The sequence below is a fragment of the Polyodon spathula genome, chromosome 20 (genome assembly GCF_017654505.1).
Source record: "Polyodon spathula isolate WHYD16114869_AA chromosome 20, ASM1765450v1, whole genome shotgun sequence".
Classification (NCBI taxonomy): Eukaryota; Metazoa; Chordata; class Actinopteri; order Acipenseriformes; family Polyodontidae; genus Polyodon; species Polyodon spathula.
The window spans coordinates 12,306,128-12,328,793 of record NC_054553.1 but is presented as its reverse complement, the minus strand read 5'-3'; the positions used below and the strand labels follow the sequence as shown (position 1 = coordinate 12,328,793).

At 39.8% G+C, this 22,666-nt stretch overlaps 1 protein-coding gene across 1 annotated transcript; it reads right to left on the bottom strand.

The window, feature by feature from the left end:
* Positions 1–7,889: 7,889 nt before the first annotated feature.
* On the bottom strand, positions 7,890–9,523 carry LOC121295899 (craniofacial development protein 2-like). The gene has a single exon (XM_041221021.1). The coding sequence runs from the start codon at positions 9,420–9,422 to the stop codon at positions 7,890–7,892; it is 1,533 nt and encodes a 510-aa protein (XP_041076955.1). The 5' UTR covers positions 9,423–9,523.
* Between the last annotated feature and the right edge of the window lie 13,143 nt (positions 9,524–22,666).

Below are 22,666 nucleotides of genomic sequence, written 5' to 3'. Positions count from 1 at the left end.
TCTAATATGAACATGAATGCTGACTAAATCTGATAAATCTATCTGGGTCTGTTAAGAGAAGTGGTGATTAACATATTCCCTCTGTAATGTCATCATGTCTGATAATAACCAATTTGATTTTATTTGCAGTCATATTCTAATCAGTTTTTCCATATTGTATTCTTCATATTCTCAATCCTTGTGAACTGTGGTTGGAAATTAGTATTTTTTGACAAACACAAGCAAGCCCCGCACTTATCAATCAGGCCACTGGTATATCAAATGTAGTCCACAACACCCTTGGAAGTGGCGTGGAATCTCAGTATTGCCCCCCCCCCCCTGGGTTTTGGGGGGGGGGGTTTTTTATGAACACGTCAACTTGAACAAGCATATTGCTATGGATAGGTTCTAAACTACAGTATTTTGATCCTGTTAAAAATAACAATGTTACTTGAAACTGAACTTCTAGAAGTGTTATTTCAATACGCTGTGTATGCTTTTGATTGAAGTAAAAAAAAACAAAAACAAAAAAAACTATAGTATTATTAATGGGCTTATATAATAAATTGATGGGGAAGAGTTTCTGCCTAGGACCTCCAATGGGCAATGCCAATAAGATTTTCCATTGGAAACACACTCTTTGAGGGGGGGGAAGGAATCGCTGGTGCACATTTCTGGTGCACCCTTTTATACTGGCCGTGTTACACTTTGCCTTACACTATGGTGCTTCCCTGAGAAACTGAATACAATCCCTGAGGGAAGGCATGTGCGTTCGTGTGTGTGTGTGTGTGTGTGTGTGTGTGTGTGTGTGTGTGTGCGTGTGTGTGCGTGTGCGTGCGTGTGTGTGTGTTCTCTAGCCCAGCAGAGAGTATTGACTGGTTTCTATGGCAACCGGTAGACACTGCTATTTGATATGACAAGCTCTAAAACACTCACTGAATATACTACGTTATTAAATGTATTTATTATTGCTATTTTAATGTAAAGGTGTAGTGCCTCATATGGTTTTAAAAATAAGTTTCTATATTTAATAAAGCAGCTTCTTCACGTGTCTATGTGCAAAATGAATAAATGAAAAAGAAACCTTTGGTTTTGCTTCCCTGAGCTAAAACAAATCTTATATATATAGGATTTATACTTCTCTGCTCTGGTAGTGGGAAGGCGGCTGTTTAGCTTACAGAGTGGTAGACATACAGAACGTTTAAAAGAGGAAGACATCTTGTGTGACTGCAGCCAAATATCTACCGTAGGTAATGTACACAAACTGGTAGGCCAACCATATCCGCTCAGAGTGCACACTGCAGCTTTAATCAGCCCAGTCCAGACTGAAGCTTTAACACCCATTTTCTTAAATTTATTAACACCAGCAAAGTTATCACTCAGGGGTCCAAAATGTTTAGAACTGCCTGGTGCTAAATTATCAAACCCTGCCCTAATCAAGCCGCCTCATAACTTCCCATACGACACAAACCTTCTCTCCTGTGTGTGTGGAGGAGTGTGGGTGGCTCATGTGAGTATTTCAGACGCAATGAGAAACTATCAGCATCTATGGTTGCTAAGGAATTAAACCAAATAAATAAACATGTCTACTGCACCAGAATGTAATGTTGCTTCTGCTATATGAGGTACCCTGTCACTGGATAGTGTCCCATTCACTCCCCTGTCATTGCCCCGCCCCCTTCTTGTGCTGGAGAGCTTTTTTATTCTTGGTTCAATGGTAATAACTCAGTATGGGAGCAACAGCACTCAGGACCACTCCGAATATTTGCAACACCATAGCATAAAAAAAAGAAATGTATTTGGAGCTCCTCTTTACCGGGTCTTTTGTCTCTTGTAGTACACAATGTATCAGAACATGAAAATATTGGGATCCAAAGGAAGGGCCTATAAAAGGTTTGTCTGATGCTTGTTTTGAAAGCTAGCCCTGTGAGTAAGCAGCTGTCAACACGACCATTATGAATGTAGTATTGTGTTGTCACATTGCTAAAGAATGACAGAGCGATGTTGTGGAGGTGCTCATGAACCGAGGTGGATGTGAACCAGGGAGGTGCTGCTTCTCTTGGCAAGCTGCCCAGCACAACTTGTTCTGTCTCTGTGGCTCTCTCTCGGACTGTCCCTGCTGTAAGTTTGTTAGCTTAGAAATGTTGTCAGGTTGGTGGGGGCTATAGATTCAACTTGCTGTTGCAAAAAGAGACAGAACATTATTAAAACTTTTGAACTGCACATGAGTACATGAAAGAGAACAATGTGGAGTATTACAGTAAATACAGCTCAGCAAACCTTATTTTTCCAAAAAGTTAGAATTAAGTTAGAATCAAGGGCGCAGCCATTAACATTGTGATATCTACAAAAGGGGCGAGGCTGTATACAAAAAACACACAAAAAAAATCTGTGCAAATCTAATAACTGGGGCACTCTACAGAGCTACCTCTATAATTAAATTGTAAGACATTCGTCTTTAAACTGTGCGGCTTGCGATTCACATCCAGCCCTGGCCTTTCCATTCAATTCAATGGGCCAGTACCGGCCTCTCGACTACAGGACTATAGAGCGCTCTCTTTAGTTGAATGATAAGACGTTCTTTTATAAACTGTATACACACATTATGGTAAATGTGTGTTTTATTAGAATGGTATTTTTCTTTAAAGATATTAATGAACAACATGTACAGATTGTTCCTTCCTGCCTGTTCCTGCATTCCAGTTCAGAAGGTCACCTGAGTCATCATAACAAAAGCAGCAGTAACCGCGGTACAGAGAAGAGGAGCCGGAGCATGAGGCTCCTGGGAGTTTGAGTTCTTTTAAAACTCCCAGTAGGAAGTTCTCATAAACCACTGAATGCAGGGACGAGCTGGAAGTGCAGCAGAGCAGATCTGTTCAAGGGCTGGGTGCTAGAAGAAATAAAATACACACTTACTGTGCGCATCTTTTTTAAATGAAGCATGAGATGCCCTGTGTGTAGTAATAGCAGTATGTTATGTATTAGGAATTGTCTTGTGAGCTATAAAAATAATCCTAACCCTAACCCTATTTGAACTCACAAGTTTAAAGTCTAAAGGATAAAGGATGCTGTTTTCTAATTCTGTTTAAATAAAGTCTGTGTACCAGGTAGCAGGCTGGGCATGAACACTGCAAGTGAGCTTCTTAATCACAGTGCAAAAGAACCAGGCTCATCTGCATTCGTGGTTAATAGAGCTTTTAACTTAATCTCATCTCACCGACAGAATCTGAAATGACAACGCATCACACAAAACCGTTATATTTGCTATTCCTGAAACTATTTGCCACTGTTTTTTTAAATCCAACAACAGTTAGAAAAGTTTTATAATTGTCAAACTGAATTTTATTCATTAAAAGAGACTTAAAAAAACAAACATGCATTTCAATTTCATCTAATGATGTTTAAATGAAGCTATAAAAGAAGAAGAGTTAAATAGGCCTCACAAACCAATCTGTAGTAATCTCTTACATGGAGCAACAGGGCAGACAAGGTCAGGTACACACTCAATACAATCCATTCAACTTTGACAGATTGAAGCGCTCGTTTTCCCAAACAGACTCACATTAACCTGTTTTTATGATTATTCAAATCTGAATAGATTTGACATTTACTCAATAAATAAAAAAATAATGCATTTGCAAGGCCTAATCATACTTTTGTTTATTAACTGGGCAATAATTAAAGAAGAATTATGGTGTAGTTAATAAGAGCGTAGTGGTGTCATCCTCATATTTGGGTTAATAAACATTGAACGCTTAGCCCTTCTATCTGAATCGGTAATTCCAAAGTTAATCCTGTCATCAAAGTGGTCAGCTGATCAGCTGACCTCTTCAGTGTTATGCAAAAGACTACATTGGTTAAGAGGTTAGCAATGCTCTCTCTACTGCATACAAAGTTACAGTGCCAGTACAGCATTGCCCTCAATATTGTCCTGAGCACTGCTCCCACTAATGGCAGGTCCCACTCTAGAAACCCTCTCCCTGACAAAATATACTGGGGTGAGATTAAAATCCCCTAAACTAATCCCTAATCCTCAACACTAGCACAACAAACATAACCATAAAACCTATTACAAAACTGCATGGACTAAAAAATGATGCCAGATTATACAGCATGCTGGTTCGTTTACAAAGGTACTGTAAAGTCTAATACGGTGCCTACAAAAATAAAGACAAACTATTTGAACACTATAAAAAAAAAACTCTATTACAGTACACACAGGATGAGTACTGCCCAGTTATATAGTCAGCGTTCCATTGATTTTAGGTAGACATGGCTTACAAATTATAAATAGACAGGTTCTGGATTGTAGTGGGTATCATATCATTAGATTCAATAGGGATTTGGTGTAAACCCAAAATCGATGCTGTATTATACAGTATTATGATTTCTAGAGGTTTTACTATATTACACATTGGGCTCAAAGCTTTATACTTCAAATTGTCATTGTCAATGACACTTCACATGTTGCAAAAGTGTCTAATTACGATCAACTCTCCATCCAACTTACTTGCAATAAGGAGATGCAGCTTTTATACGGCACAGAATCTCAGGGGTTTCATTTGCATGACACAGAGGAATCCTATTGAAAGGCGTGTCTTATGGGATTTTGTCCAACCCCCTTACATGCTCTTGTAATACATCCTGGAAACAGACAAGGCTATGAGGCTACACAGCTCTGTACACAAGTGCCGTGTTTTCACTTCTCTGACCATGACATCTGCTAATGGGAACTGCTATGAGTGGCAGTGGGAGCTGAAGAATAATCAATACTCCCACATCAGCTGCCTGCACTCTACATTGTCAAAGAGTAGTGTTCACACCCTCCAGCAGATACAAAACCTAATAATAATAACAACTGCCAAAACATAACTAAAATCGGAAGGAACCTCTCAGCAATATCCTTCCTTCTGACTGCCTTCTAACACAAACAAAGGAAATCATTCAGCACACTAGAGGAAGCATTCCAGGGAGCTTGGATTGGCCCTGTGACAGCTGCTTTCATATACAACCCCATTATAAACAACAATGTCAGAAACATAGATCCCCCGCCACAGCTAGGAATTCAGAGTTACAGCCATCCGTAGCATGAAAAAGTGAAGGGCCAAGACATATATCACCAGTGTGTACAGAATAGTATAAAATAAGAAATGAGAAAGAATAGATTCATGAAAATTGGATATGTGGTACATTTAAGTTAGGTAAGCAAATTAGGTTTTAGTATCATGGTAAAATATTAAAATGACTAATTTACAGTGTGTGGAATAACTGGTTCTTAAGATACATGAAATGTAAGTGTTACATTGTGACAGACTGGCTTGTGGGGTGATGTCAGACCAGAAAGAAGTACACAAACAAAAAGGTATTTGCGGGGCAAAACTGTGCTGTTCCGCTGCTGTTTACTCAGAAAGTAACAAAAGATAAGAAATACACTTCTCAAACCCAAAATAGAAGGCACGAGGGACAAAGTAAAGATCCCTCTCTCTCTCTCGCTCTCTCTCTCTGAGGATTGTGGGAGGAGCTGCTGCAAGCAGGGTTTGCGAGCTGTGTGAGAGCGGTAGTGGTGAGCTATGTGAGAGCGGTAGTGGTGAGCTGTGTGAGAGCGGTAGTGGTGAGTGGTGTGAGAGCGGTAGTGGTGAGCTGTGTGAGAGCGGTAGTGGTGAGCTGTGTGAGAGCGGTAGTGGTGAGCTGTGTGAGAGCGGTAGTGGTGAGCTGTGTGAGAGCGGTAGTGGTGAGCGGTGTGAGAGCGGTAGTGGTGAGCTGTGTGAGAGCGGTAGTGGTGAGCAGCGTGAGAGCGGTAGTGGTGAGCTGTGTGAGAGCGGTAGTGGTGAGCGGTGTGAGAGCGGTAGTGGTGAGCTGCGTGAGAGCGGTAGTGGTGAGCAGCGTGAGAGCGGTAGTGGTGAGCTGTGTGAGAGCGGTAGTGGTAAGTAACTATGCTTAATAATGTATTCACTATGCATCTACTATGTAAATACACAGTAATTAGAGACACTTAATGTAAAGTGTTACCATGTCTGGTTAATAGCTTTAAACTTTACATTGTTGTTTCGTTACAGCTGTGCAGTAAGTCTTTGAATGCACAGGTGTTCTAGGCTTCCACTGTGTGGAAAAGTGTTAGCGTCTGGGTTGAGTATTTTAGTCTTTTTTTTTCCCCTAAGAGGTAAGAAGTTTGATTTGAGTTCTCATTTTCAGCAGGTTCCTAACATCGCCTATTAAGCTTCATTAGGCTTTACTGAACTTATTTGCAGAGATGCAATATATTTCACTGATGATCCATCCAAACTGATCACCTCACATCTGCTCTAACAATGCAACTCTGAGAACGATCCTGAAGGGTCTTCCCTTTAAATATTTACAAAACTGATTTTTAAAATCATTAGTTAAACTGTTTCACATTCTCAAAACATTTTATTATTATTATTAAAATCCGTTTAGTCGAGGCCGACTTTCGGTCACTTTATGGGTCATCATTCTCCACGCATTTCTGTCTTTGACCGCTTCTTTCAGATCTTTCATGTGCATGTTTGTGTCAGCCTTGATTGTGTCCAGCCAGCGGGTTCTCTGACGCCCTCTTCTTCTTGACCCACTGACTGTGCCGAGCATTAATGCTGTTTCTAGGGAATTAGCTCGCATGATGTGTCCAAAATATGAGAGCCGCTGTTTCGTGATTTTTCCCTCTAACGATGTTTGTGGTTTGACACGTTCAAGGATCGTCTTGTTTGTGACCATTGCCGTCCATGGTGTTCGCAGCAATCGTCTCCAACACCAAAGTTCAAAAGCATCGATCCTCCTTCTGTCGGCCTTCTTGAGCGTCCAGCTTTCGCATGCGTATGTGGAAATCGGAAAAACGATTGCATTGATTATGCGAGTCTTTGTTGCTATGCTGATGTCATTGTTCTTCCATATTTTTGCCATTCCCTGCATTGCGCTGCGCCCAAGTACGATTCTGCGTTTGATTTCTGGTCCCGATTCGCCACCTCGGTCGATCTTGGATCCAAGGAAGAGGAAATCTTGGACTGATTCGATTTCTTCATTGTCAATTGTCAAGTGGAGTGTACCATTGCCTGCTGTTGTCATTACCTTTGTTTTCTTGATGTTGAGGTACAAACCCATGCGCTCGCTTTCTTCTTTGACCTTTCGGACCAGATATTCTAGGTCTTTTTCACTCTCTGCGAGCCAAGTCGTGTCGTCGGCGTATCGAAGATTGTTGTTCCTCCCTCCAATTTTCACTCCGATCGGTGATTCTTCCAGATTACATCGTCTCATGATCGTTTCGGCATATAGGTTGAACAGGGCCGGTGATAGAATGCAGCCTTGTCTAACGCCTTTTCCGATCTCAAACCAGTCCGTGTTGCCGAATGCTGTCCTGACCGTGGCTTCTTGATTCTTGTAGAGCGATCTTATCAGTTGTTCTAGATGTTCTGGGATGCCCATTTGCTTCAGACATTTCCATAACTTGCCATGGTCAACGCAATCGAATGCTTTGCTGTAATCGATGAAACACATATACACCTTCTTTTGATATTCGCGAGTCTTCTCCATGATCCACCGCAAGTTTGAAATTTGATCTCTGGTTCCACGTCCTTTTCGAAATCCAGCTTGCACATCAGGGAGTTCCCTCTCGACAGATGAGATGCGTTTTTTAATAATCTTTAGCAGGATTTTGCTTACGTGCGGTATAAGTGCGATGGTCCGATAGTTGCAGCATTCTTGCGTGTCGCCCTTTTTTGGAAGTGGGACATGGACTGATCTTTTCCACTCTTTGGGCCACGATTTGGTCTTCCAGATCAGTTGGCAAAGCGCTGTGAGTATCGGGATCGGTATTGGCTTGAGTAGTTCGGCTGGTATGCAGTCGATGCCCGGGGCTTTCCTGCTTGAGAGTTGTTTCAGTGCCCAGGCTACCTCCTCCTTCAGAATACCTGGTTCTTGCTCGATCGAATCGTCCTGACTGGCTGATGGACTCGGTCCGTTTCCTGCATATAATTCCGATTGTACTCTTGCCATCTCCTCTTAATTTGGTCTTCATTCTGTAGTACCTTGCCATTCCGATCTTTGATGGTCGTTGCTTTTCGGGGTGCGAAAGTTGCCCGTGCCTGCTTCACATGGGCAAAAAGCTCACAGGCATGTCCTTGTTTGCTTGCAGCTTCCAGTTTTGCGCACCGTTCGTTCCAGTAACGCTCCTTATCCCTCCTTGCTTCTCTCTGAAATTCAGCATTTAGCAAACTGAATTCGAGCCTCTTGCCAGTGGCTTTGGCTGTTCGTCTTTTGTTGGCGATTTTGATCGTCGCATCCGAGAGCCATTGTGGTCCTTTCACTGGCTTTTTGTGCGGGATCAGTTGTTCCGCTGTGTCCATTATGATCGATTTCATTTCTTCCCACAATTCATCCGGGGCTTTTTCAGTTGTGCTGAGTGCCTCAAATCTGTTGTGTACCTCAACCGCATATTTTGCTGGGATGTTGCAGGTGTCAAAACGTAGCTGTGCTGGTTGCCTTTTGATGGTGTTGAAGCGGAGTTTGACTTTCGCGACCAACAGCTGATGGTCGGATCCACAATCTGCACCGGGTAGCGTTTTGACTGCTTGCACTGAGCTCTTCCAGTGTTGTTGGCAGAGGAGGTAGTCGATCTGGTTGCGATATTGTCCATTCGGTGCTATCCACGTGTATGCGCGGCGTTTAGGCTGCTCAAACCACGTGTTTGCGATCAGTAATCGATTTTCTTGGCAGCACTGAACCAAACGGTCGCCAGCCTCGTTTCGTTCACCTAGTCCGAATTTGCCTACGACTGGTGGTTCTCCTCCAGCGCCGACTTTTGCATTGAAATCCCCGCCAATAAGGATGATGTCTTTGGCCGAGACTTGATCGATTGCTTGTTGGAAATCCGAATAAAATTTTTCGATATCCTCTTCTTTCACGTCGGTGATCGGCGCGTAGACCTGCAGGATTGTGAGCGAGCGAGGCTTCCCGTGAAAGCGGGCGGTCATGATTCTGTCGTTGACAGCGTTGAAACATTGAACAGTCTTTGCAATTTTCTTGTTTGCAATGATGGCTACTCCATTGTGTCTGATGTTGTCATTCCCGGAGTAGTATACTGTATAATCATCGCTGTTGAAATAGCCGCTTCCTGTCCAGTGGAGCTCGCTGATACCAAGTATGTCGATGTTGAGTCGTTCCATTTCGGTTTTTATGATGTCCAATTTGCCCGTATTCATGCCACGGACATTCCAAGTTCCGATGTTGTGAACCTTCGTGAGACGCAGACGAGTTCTTTCACATGGGTCTGCATCAGCCGACCGGTGTCCTGGTGGATTTGTCCCGTCCGCGTCATAATTGCCTGAGCTATTCGAACTTCGTCCTTGTCCTTCCCTGGTCGCTTGTTGGTTGCCTTCCGGCCCAGGGGGCCCACCTTCCAGCACCATGTTTGAAGACGTTTCGTTGTGATCCATAAAGTATTTCGGCAGAAATAGTGGGGTAGTTTGCCATTGCTTTCCCCACCCCTCCCCATTTTTCCGGGCTTGGGACCGGCGTGTAGCTGCTGCCAGTTACAAGGCTGGGTTTTCAAAACATAAGGCCAATTAAATATGAGTCTATCAATTACTAGCCCAAATGTTAACAAAAAAATCATTCAGATAAAAACCCAATAAAACTTCTTACAGAAAAACTGCATATTTATTGCTTATAAATTCATTGGGCCTTTATTTTGGGAGAGAACAATGGTATGGCTTTATTTTCAAAGAAAAAAAACCAAAAAAAAAAAAAAAAAAAAAAAAAAAAAAAACCAAAAAACCAAAAAAAAAACAAGTGAAAACTGAACTGAGGAAAAGAAAGTGTGTGTGAGAGAAAGAACTCTGAACAGGGGAGAAAGAAGTTCACAATAAATGGCATATAAAACATGATTTAGGATATACATGATTATTAATTTTAGCCAATAATTAATAATTCAAAGTTTTACTTTCTGAGTAATATCAGTGCTGCTATATTCTCTCAATTGTTTTGTTTGGTTCTCAATGGAGAGAGTTTGGTTCTCAGCAAGAAGCAAACCCATCTAACACTGCAGCTCACAACTGGATAGGCTTTTGAGCCTTTATGTCCCAAAAGAATTATGGAAGAACACTCAGTCTTTCAAGCTGAAAACCTGGGTCTTGATGACTTGGTGAACAGGGTCAATGGAGTCTAGTTAGGGCTGCTCATGTTCTTTTTTACTTTTTGCAGAAAGGCTGATGTACAGTAAGTGATTTAGCAGCTCTAGTGAAAAAACCTTGTCAGGGAACTGTATAAAGCAAGCTCCCAGACCCCACCGAATGGAGACAACTCAGACAGAGGCCTGTTCTTAGAAAAAGCCTTGGTGCTTTGAAGCAGAAATAAATTATGAAAAGCCACAGTTGAGAGTTTTTGGAAAAGAAAACGAGGGACAACTGGTGAGTGTTCACACAGGGCTAAGAGTGGTGCCTCTCTGGAATGACAAACACTGTCATGCTGTGCTGAACCCCTCGGGCCCTTGTCAACAATAAACTCTGCAAACCTAATAAATATGACTACGCTTTAGTGGAACTGTCAAAGAAATCACCCTTCGTATTCCAGCTTAGGTGTTATCTATTTTTTTTCTTCAACATTTAAAGTGACAAAAGTAACTATCATCCATCGATGTATTCATTATTTTTCAGTTTTGCACAGACCAGGTGTAAATGGACGGTATCAATGATAGATATTAATTCACAGGTCACTTAAAGTAGCTTCAAACACACTGCCCCAAAAACTGTGAAAAATAATATTGCCCTCCATCTTTTGCCTAAAAATGCATTTTATATATATATATATATATATATATATATATATATATATATATATATATATATATATATATATATATCTTTTTTTGTTTTTTAAAGAGATACTTACAATAATGTGATTAGCATGAAAAATATCACATATTTCTACAGTACTCCTCTTTTATAACGTTGTATTCCGCTGTATGAGTGCTGTTTGTCTCCCACCTTATAACTGCTTCTTCAGTATAAAACGGCTGCCCTTAGACAGTGCTGTGTCTTGTTCTGAAATAAAAAATAAAAAAATACAGGCTTGACAACTTATTTGACTGGACGAAATGAATGTTAAATCAATTTTCTTACCACTATATTAACATTCTCTTTACTATCACCTGTCCCCTTAGGAGTACTACCCAAGGTTTTAAAAACCAAACGCAACTATGTCAAGGAACTATATTTTTGGCAGTGCCATGGTATGATATCGTTGTATCTTATATTATCTTTCTGTCTGTACTAGATATCAAAGGTATTTCTCTGTACCCATCATAGAAATACAATTTCCACTCTAGTTTTTTTTTAATTTCTCCACTGGTTTCCTCAATGGAATTACACTACTATAATACACTGCCTGTAATCTATCATTCTCTATATGTGTATATTTTAGAATCATTTTTAAATGGGTTTGTTTCAATGCTTTTATAAAAAAAACAGGACATTTAAAATATATTGCGCGATTCAATTAGCCTCTTAATGGTAATTATGGATGTTAATTTGAACTTTAAAATGGCAGCAAGCTAAAAACATAAAAACACACTGCGACTGGACCTTTCTCTGAGTTCATTACAGAGTCAGAAATACTTGGTAGTAGTTGTTATGGCAACAAAAAGCAGCACAAACACCTTTGTGAAAAGCAGCAGATAAAAGAGGGAATAAAAGGAGAGAGAGAGTGCAGCCCTCGACTGCATGTTATTCATTGTTCTGTGGAGGGGTTTCCTGTGCCATGGAGAAACTAATACCATAGCCATGAGTTCAGGATTACTAAAGATGACTGTGTCAACGTGTGCCTGGTTGCCAAGCACAAGGCTTAGAGTCTCTTATCAGGTCTGGAGCTGTGAAAAACAGTGGAACTCAAATAGAGGAGGTGATCTTTTTTGGAGGACAAAACTTCCTATACATAGATTCTGTTTTTCCATTCAAATATAACACTTAATTCTCATTAGGACTAATTTCAACAGTCGTGCTGATTACTGTACATTGAAACCATATTGTACATTTATATTAGTGTGCATACCACATCCACTGAACTATACTTACATGTACAGAATATGAATTACCAGAAAGGCACAAAAAACAAAAGAGATTATACTACATGTGCTGTTTTTTACAATAAATACTGTGATTGCATATTGCTTCCAAAACACTATGTTTATCGTTCTCTAGCTAAAAGCTATCGTACTTTCTCTTATCCAAATATAATAGAATTTCCCCAATAATAATTCAAACTAGAATGATATCTGTGCTACTGTAAGAGAACTACAATAACATACTATTATATTCAGATAGGGACCTTATTCATAATAATGAGAATTGACTGGATTTGATTGACTTTATAAGTGTTGTGAAGCAGGACTCTTTTGTTAAGAAGGTTTTTTTTATGCCCATTTTGATTAATTAAGTTCTGTTTTGGAGGGTTCAATATTCACATTTTTCAAAGAACCATTTAAGTGCCGAGAAAGTTTAAACACTTAAAAAAATTCCTTAAAACAGGCCTTACGTTATGTGAATTTCCATGGCATTTTCATGTAACAGTGAAAAATGAATTTCCAACCTTATATGAATATTATAGCTATGTGAGCTAACGAAACTTGGTTTTAACATTATCTGGCATACGCTATTGGGAGTATCAGATTGCTGGGGTATATGGAGGGGTCTCTGTATGTACATCCATGCCTCTGTATGTCGCACAGGACACAAATCAACGGTTTGATATGCTTTACCACGATACTAACACCTCATTTGCTTATGAAGTCTTAAATACCACTTATCCTATTTTGATTCATTTACATTTCTTGTTCTATATTATTTCACATGTACTGTTAATATAAGTCTTGCTCATCATAGTTACTGCCATAGGTGTTTATTTATTTATTTATTTTTACATACAAATAATCAGGAATGTAACCAGATTATTTTTTACCCCAATTATCCCGGTAATTAGCGGGGGTTGATGGCCTTCAGAAAGGGACCAAAATATTCACGAAGCAGTAGCAGCTGCCTAATTAAATTGAAGTTAATGACAGTGCTGTGGGCTATGTGGCACAGCGGGCTAATTCACTAAACTTATCAAATATGGTTCATTGCATCATGGTTGATCCTTGTGAAACAATTTGAGCTTCTTGAATACGGAAGCCATATGTATCAGTCTATCAGATCTTACCCCTGGCGACTGAATAAGACTTTCAATGGGGTGATGCAATTTTTTAAATACTGCTATATAGATATCCGGGTTACTATTCTCCTGTCAAATTAACAGTCATTATATGAAGGACATCCTAATAACACAGAGTGTGTGCTACATATGGTAAGGGTTTCTTGATGCTGTATATCCTGTTGCAAGATACCAGCATCTTCAGGAATTTCATAGGTGCTGCCTTTATACAAAGCTGCACTGAAGGTGATGCCTTGTCCTTTTCATTGCCTGGGATCTGCTTTTCTTCTTGTTTTTCTCTGTTTCTTCCCCAGCCCCATTGACCTTTTTCAGGTACAGTGTGTGCCTGCAATCAAAGTTCCAGTAATAGAGCTGAGAGTGACGGTGTAAGTGTTTGTGTGAGTCAGCTGCCAGACAATGGTGCTGTCTCAAAGAACAGAACGTACAGACAGAGCGCACTCATTACTGTGGCCACACAAATTAATTATTTTGTCGAGGGAGACTGGATGAGTGCAGCGATTCCCTTGGTTACAGCTTACAATGCCTCAGGCTGGTGGTGGAGTCAGATGATTAAACAACGTGTCACTTTTTCACCTCTCTGCCCTAAAGAATCAGTCTATGGCTGTGATAACTGAGGCTATATATAGTTGACCCTCATACTGATGTGATACAGCCATTTGCAATATCTTTGCATCAGACAGTTTGTAACAGATTATGTCCCGTTAAAATTTGTTATATTGTTTAGTTGTTTCTATATATATATATATATTAGGGATACAGACCAGACCAGGTTCCGTGAGTGGTCCGATCCAAATATATGGAAGTCCGGTACATGTCCAATACACCTTAAGGAAGTCCGGTACAGAGAGTGGACCGGTATGTGGCTGGGTCAGCAAGCTTTTTTTCTCTTGGTTTTAAAAAGACTGGAACTAGTGCAATGAAGGAAACACTGCATACTGCAATAAAGCACTGCATACTCCTAAGGCTTAAAGCATTCACTTTTTTAAAAGCTCTACAGTCCCAAATCCCACAAAGACTTTAATGAGAAGTTATGACACACAACAACACAACAACATGTGAATTTTATAAAGTGTCATATAATAAACCAGAGCCTGTGAATATGTCAACAGGAAGTTATTTCGAGACATCTCTAAATGATTTAGAGATGTCTATAAATGAACAGGACGTTATTTGAAGATATCTTCAAATGATTTAAAGATATCTTTAAATGAACAGGACGTTATTTAGAGATATCTTTAAATGATTTAGAGATATCTTTAAAACCCTCATTTTCAGTTATCTCTAAATGACAGTTTGGCGTGCCATGCTAGCACAATCCATATGGTTTCCATAGTATTTAAAGATATCTGTAAATCAATTTGAGATATCTTTATTTCATTTTTAGATCTCTCAAATTGATTTACAGATGTCTTTAAATTAATTTTAGATATCTTAAATACTGCACAATTAAAGGTATGTGGAATTCAATTTGAGATATCTTGAGATGTTTTACAGATATCTCTAAATATTTGAAGATCTCTTAAAATGTAATTTTAAATATCTCTGAATGATAATTTGGCTTGCCATATAGACACGAGCAAAAGACAAATCAGACGTGTGTGTGGGACGATCTCATTTTACCCATGCGCAATGCGCCAGGGGATACAGATTTCTGAGGGTGTACTGAATTGGTACTGAAACACCGGCATTGTCACAGACACCTGAAGCGTCTTTTTAGACTGAAAAACAGAGTCCTGAGCCGTTGAACCGATCTGGGATTTTCGGCCGCAGTGACCACTTCAGCAGAGAAAAACCGGTATGGACCACTGATGTTGAAGTCTAATCCTATTTTTTTAACTCACCAATGGTGGTACGGCACGTAACGGTTTTATATTGGCAGACTCCATTTATGAATGAAAATCTGGTAAAGGCAAGAACTTGAGAAGTCCTACGGGTCATTCAGTCAGACAAGTGCATGTTCGTTTCCTGGCTGTGCCAAGTTGGCAATCTGCACTGGTGATCCTACAGATATTAGATCTGGCACTCCTGTGAGTTGGGGAGGCAAAATCAGCTCCTCGTGCTATAGCGCCCCCTGCTGGCCAGGTATCCAGTAAGCTTGTGTAGACACCTGCAGGACTGGCCTTAGTTTTCCAGGGGCTGATAGCTTGCTCACACACTGCAGGCTGTCCAGCTCCTGGGTGTAAACAAGCCATTAGCTTGACAGTGAGATCAGAGTTTCAGCAGTCAGTGAACATAACTGGGCATTCTAAATTGGGGAGATAAATGTGAATATTTGCAATGTAAATTGCAAAATGTAGTCATTGAAAAAGATGGCCCCAGACCATTTCGCTTTCGCCATACTGTGCATAAGATAACTGTGTTGCCATTGCAGATCAATAGGACTTTCAATTACTCTCAGCTTGAGAAGCATGAGAGCTTCTATTCAGCAAGCACACCTCAATCCTGACCAGAACAACCTGCCAACCAGCAACCGATTGTGTGATAGTGTTGGGAAGTGGACAGGTGTGTGCACTGAGACCAAGTGCAGTAATTCATCTGTACCTGAACCTCAAGAGATCAAAGGCCTGAGAAGCAAGGTAATGCATATTTATGCTGTGCTTTATTCTTGCAGAAACTACTGTAGATTCTCACAGCTTTTTACTCCAAATTTCCAGATAGTAAAAATACACCTAAAAAAGTAGCAAAAACAGAAAAAAAAACAACTCAGTCTCTCAAATTTTGTCTTGTCTAGGGTTTTCCCTTATAAAAGTTTCCTATAATGAAAGCACAGCAATGTGTAATAAAGCAAAGTGAAAGCAATGGAAATGCATAGAAAATCTGCAACATTATTATGCAAATTTACCTTGGTAATAATCGTGGTGCATTTTCCTAACAGACAAAATTGACTCTTATAACCACTTGCATTGATAATCTGTGTCTTTACTTCTTAGCCTGCTTCTCGGAACAGAATTTAGTTTTATAGGTTTGTTGCTATTCTATAAAAAAGCTATTCTTTTACTTATGGTTTGCCTCAATAGATTCAAATTGGGACCTACCTACATTTAATCTGTTGTGATTGTGATGTATGTTTCCTGCCTCCTCCTCCTCTCCACAGCTGCACCCTCTGGGCCTGGTGATGGAGCTCTGGTGTTTGTCAGGAGGCTCATCTCTTAAGAAGGAGGGCTCCTTTCATGCTGAAAGCTGAGATGCTGGGTCACATCTATCAGTTCTATTTATTGAAAGGCAGCAAACGAGATTTGTTGTGTTGTGCTGGGAAAAGGCTATGTTGGTTTTGTACCCCTGTACGAAATGGAGGTCAAACCCTCAGGACAAACCTTAGATCCTGAGGAACACAAAGTAGCAGGTAGGTACCCACGGCAACCCATTGTTACACTGACAGCATTGCCCAGTATTGCGTTACACGTGTAATATCTCTGTTCATGTAATTACCTTCACTATCTGGTCTTAACACACTTACAAATTGTTTAAAGATAAATAATGACTGTGTACTCTGTCACTCATTATAGAAGTATGCACTAAACCCAAGCTGAATTCTCTGACCCCAATAACAGTTGATTAATAATTTCTATTTCACAAAGGAATTGTATGAAACCAACAACAAACAACAAAGATAAGCTGAGGGTATATGGAGGTGCCTGTCTGTCTGTATATCACACTGGCATGTTTTTCATTTATCTAGAGAACCCCTTGTACAATTCTGATAAAACTTGCTAAGGACATTGAGTGTGTCATAGTCAAGTAGTAGGGAATGTCTGTCTTTTATTCTTAATATATCTACAGAAGCACTGATTTAATTGTGATTAAACTTGGTTCATACACTGGTGTAAAATCAGTGGTCGGCAAATGGCGGCACTCGGGCAAAATGTATCTGGCTCACCGAAGCCTCCTTGGCAAGGTGTATCAAGGGCTGGGCGAGAGCGGAACTTCATTTTAATATTACTGCAAGGGAGCTGTCATGGCATGTTCCCTGTATGACACCACTCGCCATGCATTACAGGTTCTTTGAAAAATTGCTTAATATCATCTCACAAACCTGCTTATTGTCACGTTGTGTGCAGCCTGTCAAATGCTGTGTGGCAGGGCTTAACTAAGTAACCACAGGATAAAATTCATTTCCAACGCAACTAACAACCAATAATCATCTTGGCTGATAAACTGACATTTTCTGCAGCCTGTCAAATGCTGTGTGGGTCTTAATGTGATACAGTTCAGTTACAATTTTGCAAACAACATCAATGAATCTTTCTTCTTTAACACAGTCTTATACAAATGCACACAAAAAACCTCCCAGTGCAATGCCTAATTGATAGCTCCCATCAGTCGACAATTTGTGCTTTTTGTAGATAACGACACAAACTGTTTCATGATACAAAACGTATTTGTCATGTAGTAAACTATATGTATTTGTTTAAATGTAAAGAACTACTAGCTGTACAGTCTAAAACACTGCTCTTAAACTGTTAGTTTTCTTTCTTTCTTTCTTGCCTTCGTAATGAGTTCTCATATGGCAAACATGAAATTCATTTGACCTCGCTATGGTAATGGAATCTTCATATGATACATAAGGAGTTTTTTTTCTGTCGTAAGTTTTTCGTATTGTATTTGTTTGTTCTGCTAACTGTTTGTCATTTGTGTTGTCAGACGGCTAAACTGGGAGCTGTCGCTACAAGCCAGCACTAAACCCGAACTACACTGCAGCACTTATTAACCTACACAAGAGCACTCACTATTGGGAGAAGTGACCATGTGTGTGTGTGTGTGTGTTGTGTGTCAATTAAAGTATCTTATTGTTTTCGGGACTATAAACCCTTGTTTTGCACGACGTGTTTTGCAGAATAACATAAAACTAAATTCAAAAGTACTATACAATTTTTACTTCATTGTGTTGTGATAAATTTTATGAGAAAAACTGCACTTCTGCGATCAGCTTTTGAAAAAGTGATACGTAGGCGGTCCTTCAAAGATTCTTGTCTCAGCCTGTTTCATGCATCTGTTTTTATTCATTGTGGAATAAACCACTCCCCATGTGTAAGTAGATCCAAAGATGGAGAGCACAAATAGAGCCAGCTTCTTCATGATGTGTAGTTCTCTAGACATATGTAGGCGGACCAGAATTATTCCAGATTTGCTTTGTTAATTAATTCAGTTTTCAGTAACGACGATATTGCAAGCACATGGGTCACTTGGCCTGCCATTAAATTTAATTGACAACCACTGGTCAAAATGGTCATGCTTATTTGAAGGGATAGTTAATTACTGTTAACAACTTGCTTAATAACGTGTAACAAGTACAGGTAACAAATGTCATTTTTGTTAATGGTGGTTAATATATACAGTAGTAACCATTTTATAAACAAATACAAAACAGTTAAACTATTCAACATCCCTGAACAGTATTTCGAGGCCAAACAAGAAAAAATGCTCTGATACTTGCTTATATCAACTGTTCTATTGTCTAATAAAAATCTTGTTTTTAAACCACAAGTGTCCTGACTAAGCCCACCACAAAATCACCACACAGTCTCTGTTTGAGAGAGGCCCGACATTAAATGGCAGATCGGGATGTATCCTGTGACATTGTTCCTCACCATGTCAGTGCCAAAGTATTACAAAACCACAGATGGAAAAGTGAATCATTTCACTGCTTAGATTACGAGGAAAACGTTTATTTTTATTAGATGTATTTAATAAGCACTATATTTATGAGTGTTCTATTAAAAATCTGATCCAATAAAAAGGCGCCTCATTTTTGTGTTGTGAAACTGAGGAAAACAGCTCATTAAAGGAGATGGGCACTTGTGTATTTAAATGATAAAGCCTTGGCAACATCGTTGCTTTTATTAATGTGTTATTATTTTCAGAGAATAGTAATTTATATTGTGAAACAGCTAGATCTCTCTCTCTCTCTCTGCTGTTTTCCTTCAGTTACAATGATGTAATTGTGAAGATTAAAAAAGGACACTAACATTACAGTAACTGCATACATACTGAGTTTATATGGTCAGTTTATTGATTAACTATTCAAGTTATTGAAGTTTCAATAATCCAAAGTTTTAGATAATATATAGTAGACCCTGACATCGATGTGATATAGCCACCTGAAATTTCTTTGGCCAATATTAAAGATGATAAATTGCTTACCTAGGTTTACCTATGCTTTAGCATGATTTCACAATGATTCATTACACTTTGGTATGCTTTTCTATGAGACACTCTTATAAGGAGGCTTATACGTACCTTTTCTTTTTTATCTAGAGCACTGCGATGAATTTTTGAATATATGCAGGCATCCGGTCTGTCTGTCTGTCTATCTGTCGCACCAAAGTGTTTACTGTCATGGTTGGTGACTTATGTCCAATTGGGATGAACCTCAGTTAAGACATTATTTAGCTACTATTTAGTATCAGAATCTGTGGATATAAGGAGGTACCTGTCTGTCTGCCATTGCATTCACATTGTTACCTGTACATAAGGTTGATGTTCTGCCTTCATCACAATGATAACTCTAACTTTGTTGACTGCCATGTGGGGGTGTATGTTACTGAGCAGTTTGAGGTTCTTGACGACATCAGTGCAGGGGTTATAAAGAGATAGAGGTGACAAAGATTAAGCTTAAAAGTGTAGGTTACTTTAAACAGCCTGGAAAACACATCCTTCGTTCCTGCAGTTCCTTATGTAAAATAGGGTGGGATCCCTTTGGGAATATAAGCGCATGAAATAACACATGTATTTGCACATAGACACTGAAAGATCCTTTTAAAAGGGGGGTCTTATAAAAATGTATCATTTTCACTTGTTTATAAAACAGTCAGAAACATTAAGTGAAAAAAAGCAGAAGGCAGATTCTTTGAAACTGTCTCGTCTCTCATTGTGTCCATCAGGAGAGTCTGCTGGAATGGCAATGTTAGGATAAAACCTCCACCAGATCAAGATGAATACAACATATTGTGTCACGCAACAGACGTGCTACTCAGTCCCACACCACAGAAACCTTCAACACTGGACAAGGCACACTGCTTGAGAACAATGACAGAAAGTGGCAGAACTGGCTTGCAACCTCATAAAGCAGAGCGACTCTGACCTCATGTATCACACTACAGCCTAGAAGATGTTCTAGTGAAGTTAAACAGCATTTCTGCAAGATCACCTGAAATATATACTACCCCCCCTTCCCAACAAGTTTTGGGACAAAGACTGGGCTGGAGCATTTACTGCCTTTTTTACCCCTCTCAAACCTCAATTACAATATATTGTGATGTGCTAATGTGAAGTGAGAAAATGTATTTTAAAACCATGGTAACGCCACCTTTAAGTAAATGACAGCCCTTCAATGGATCAAGATGACAGAGATCAGAAAGCACCATCCCCCCTCCCTGCTGCCCTTTTCCAGCTCCACAGGGAGGTAATTCTGATCCATCGTTCCCCACAGCAGCTGGCAGTATAACAGAGGTCTCCTATGTCTACTGACTGACCCCCTGCACTGGGATTAGCTAGGAATCAAAGGGATTGGAGATTGAGGATGCAACCGGGGATTAACTTTATTGACTGAGGAGCACGCAGCCCTTTGCAGTGAGTGTCAGGCAATGGGCAAAAGAACTCTGGGGCTGGTGGAACCCAGCTGCATGGGTCACTGAACCACACAAGCTGATACAGAACAATAAATGGCCCATTGTATTTTTTTCCTTTTTTTCTCAGTTCTGTTGCTGCAGTATTTATTAGTGCTAACCAGCGCTTTAAAATAAACTCGTATTAGCATCAGTAACATTAGAATTGGTTCCCCCAGACCAGTGTACTTCTAGTGACTGCCTGGTATTTTGCTTCCCTACATTAAAAGGTGATGTTGTCATCCCATTGATCACATGCACAGGGGGGTTATAAAGCGACTTGGAAACTGAACAGCATTGGTAAAATGGGGTCCAATTGTCGGTGGATTTTCAAACTTCAGTTATTAAAACATGTAATAATAATGCCTGCAACACCCATGTCAAATGTATTTTGCCTAAAAAAGCATTTACTTAATACTTTCATTTTCTTTCCAAATTGATTTGAAATGGATGGTGGCAGGATTCGTTTGGTGGTAACGTTTTGCATGAAGTGTCTCTAATTACTGTGTATAGTAATAGTGGTTACTTAGTAAATAATAATTACACTTTTATTATGCATAGTTACAATGCACCTAATGAGTAAAACCATGTAAGTATGCAATTGTATTAGAAGAGGGTTAATATTGTAATATTTAAGAACACGTGCATCTACTAAGTAAGTACTATAGAAATACATAGTAATTAGAGGCACTTAATGTAAAGTGTTACCTTTGAAAGAGTGTGAGTTGAGTGTGTGAGTTGAGTGTGTGAGTGTGTGTAAGTGAATGTGTTAGTGTGTGAGTGTGTGTGTGTGTGTGTGTGTGTTAGTGAATGTGTGAGTTCAGTGTGTGTGTGTGAGTGAGTGTGAGTGTGTTAGTGAATGTGTGAGTGAGTGTGTGAGTGAGTTTGTTAGTGAGCTGCTCTGCTGCCTCAGAGTCTGTAGCTCTGTGTAGCTCTTGAGTGACTGCTCTCCAGAGGCCTCCCTTTAGAGGAAGTATTCCATGACTCCTGCTCTTCCTCTTCCCTTGGTTCAGGAAAATACTTTATGATATATCTGAAAAATGTGAGAAAACAAAGAGCCCCCGGGGAGCCTGCTGCACTAATCTAGGAAGCAGCGGAAGCTGTGCCATTGACAGAACGCAAGGGGATTGTTACTCTACTGCTGCCTTGTGTGAGAACTGGTCCTCAGCCAGGGCAAAGATTCAACAGCCTGGCCCAGTCATTGCTTCATCTTCTCTTAGAAACTCCACACTACAGTAGAACTAAGTAAAGCCATGCGTAACCTACCCTGTGTAAAAATCCAGGAAAGAGGTGTCTCTCTGTCCATTCCTCACTGTATGTATGTCACAATTGCATTTGTACATAAATATGGAGTTTTTCCAATTATTATGAAACATGGTATTAACATTGGTATACATTATTGAGAGTATGCTGTTCTGGGGATACTGTAGGTATCTGTCTGTCCTTTCAGCCACCCATCTCTATTGTACATACAGTGTACGAATATATCTGAAAAAAACGCTAATCATTCTGTACATACTGATGACAAATGTCACTGTCATCACCTTTTTTCATCATACTGGGGGCTCTAATATAAGATTTACAGCCGTGGCATGGGTGAATGGTACTGACATATCATACAGGACTGTGAGAATTTAATTAATTGGTTGTTCGCAAGTTCTGATTAATCGATTCAAAGAAAGCCTGTGTTTATTTTTCACAATTCTTGTCTGACCAGCTAATGTTTATTATACAAATCCAATTAGCTATGCATACTGAATGAAATGTACACTCTGAACTTTAAGTGACCTTCAAGTCCTCAGGCGCAGTGAATGAAAGCAGATAACAAGAAGTGTGCCAGCCGCCAGGACTCATCAGGAAGTGAAATATTT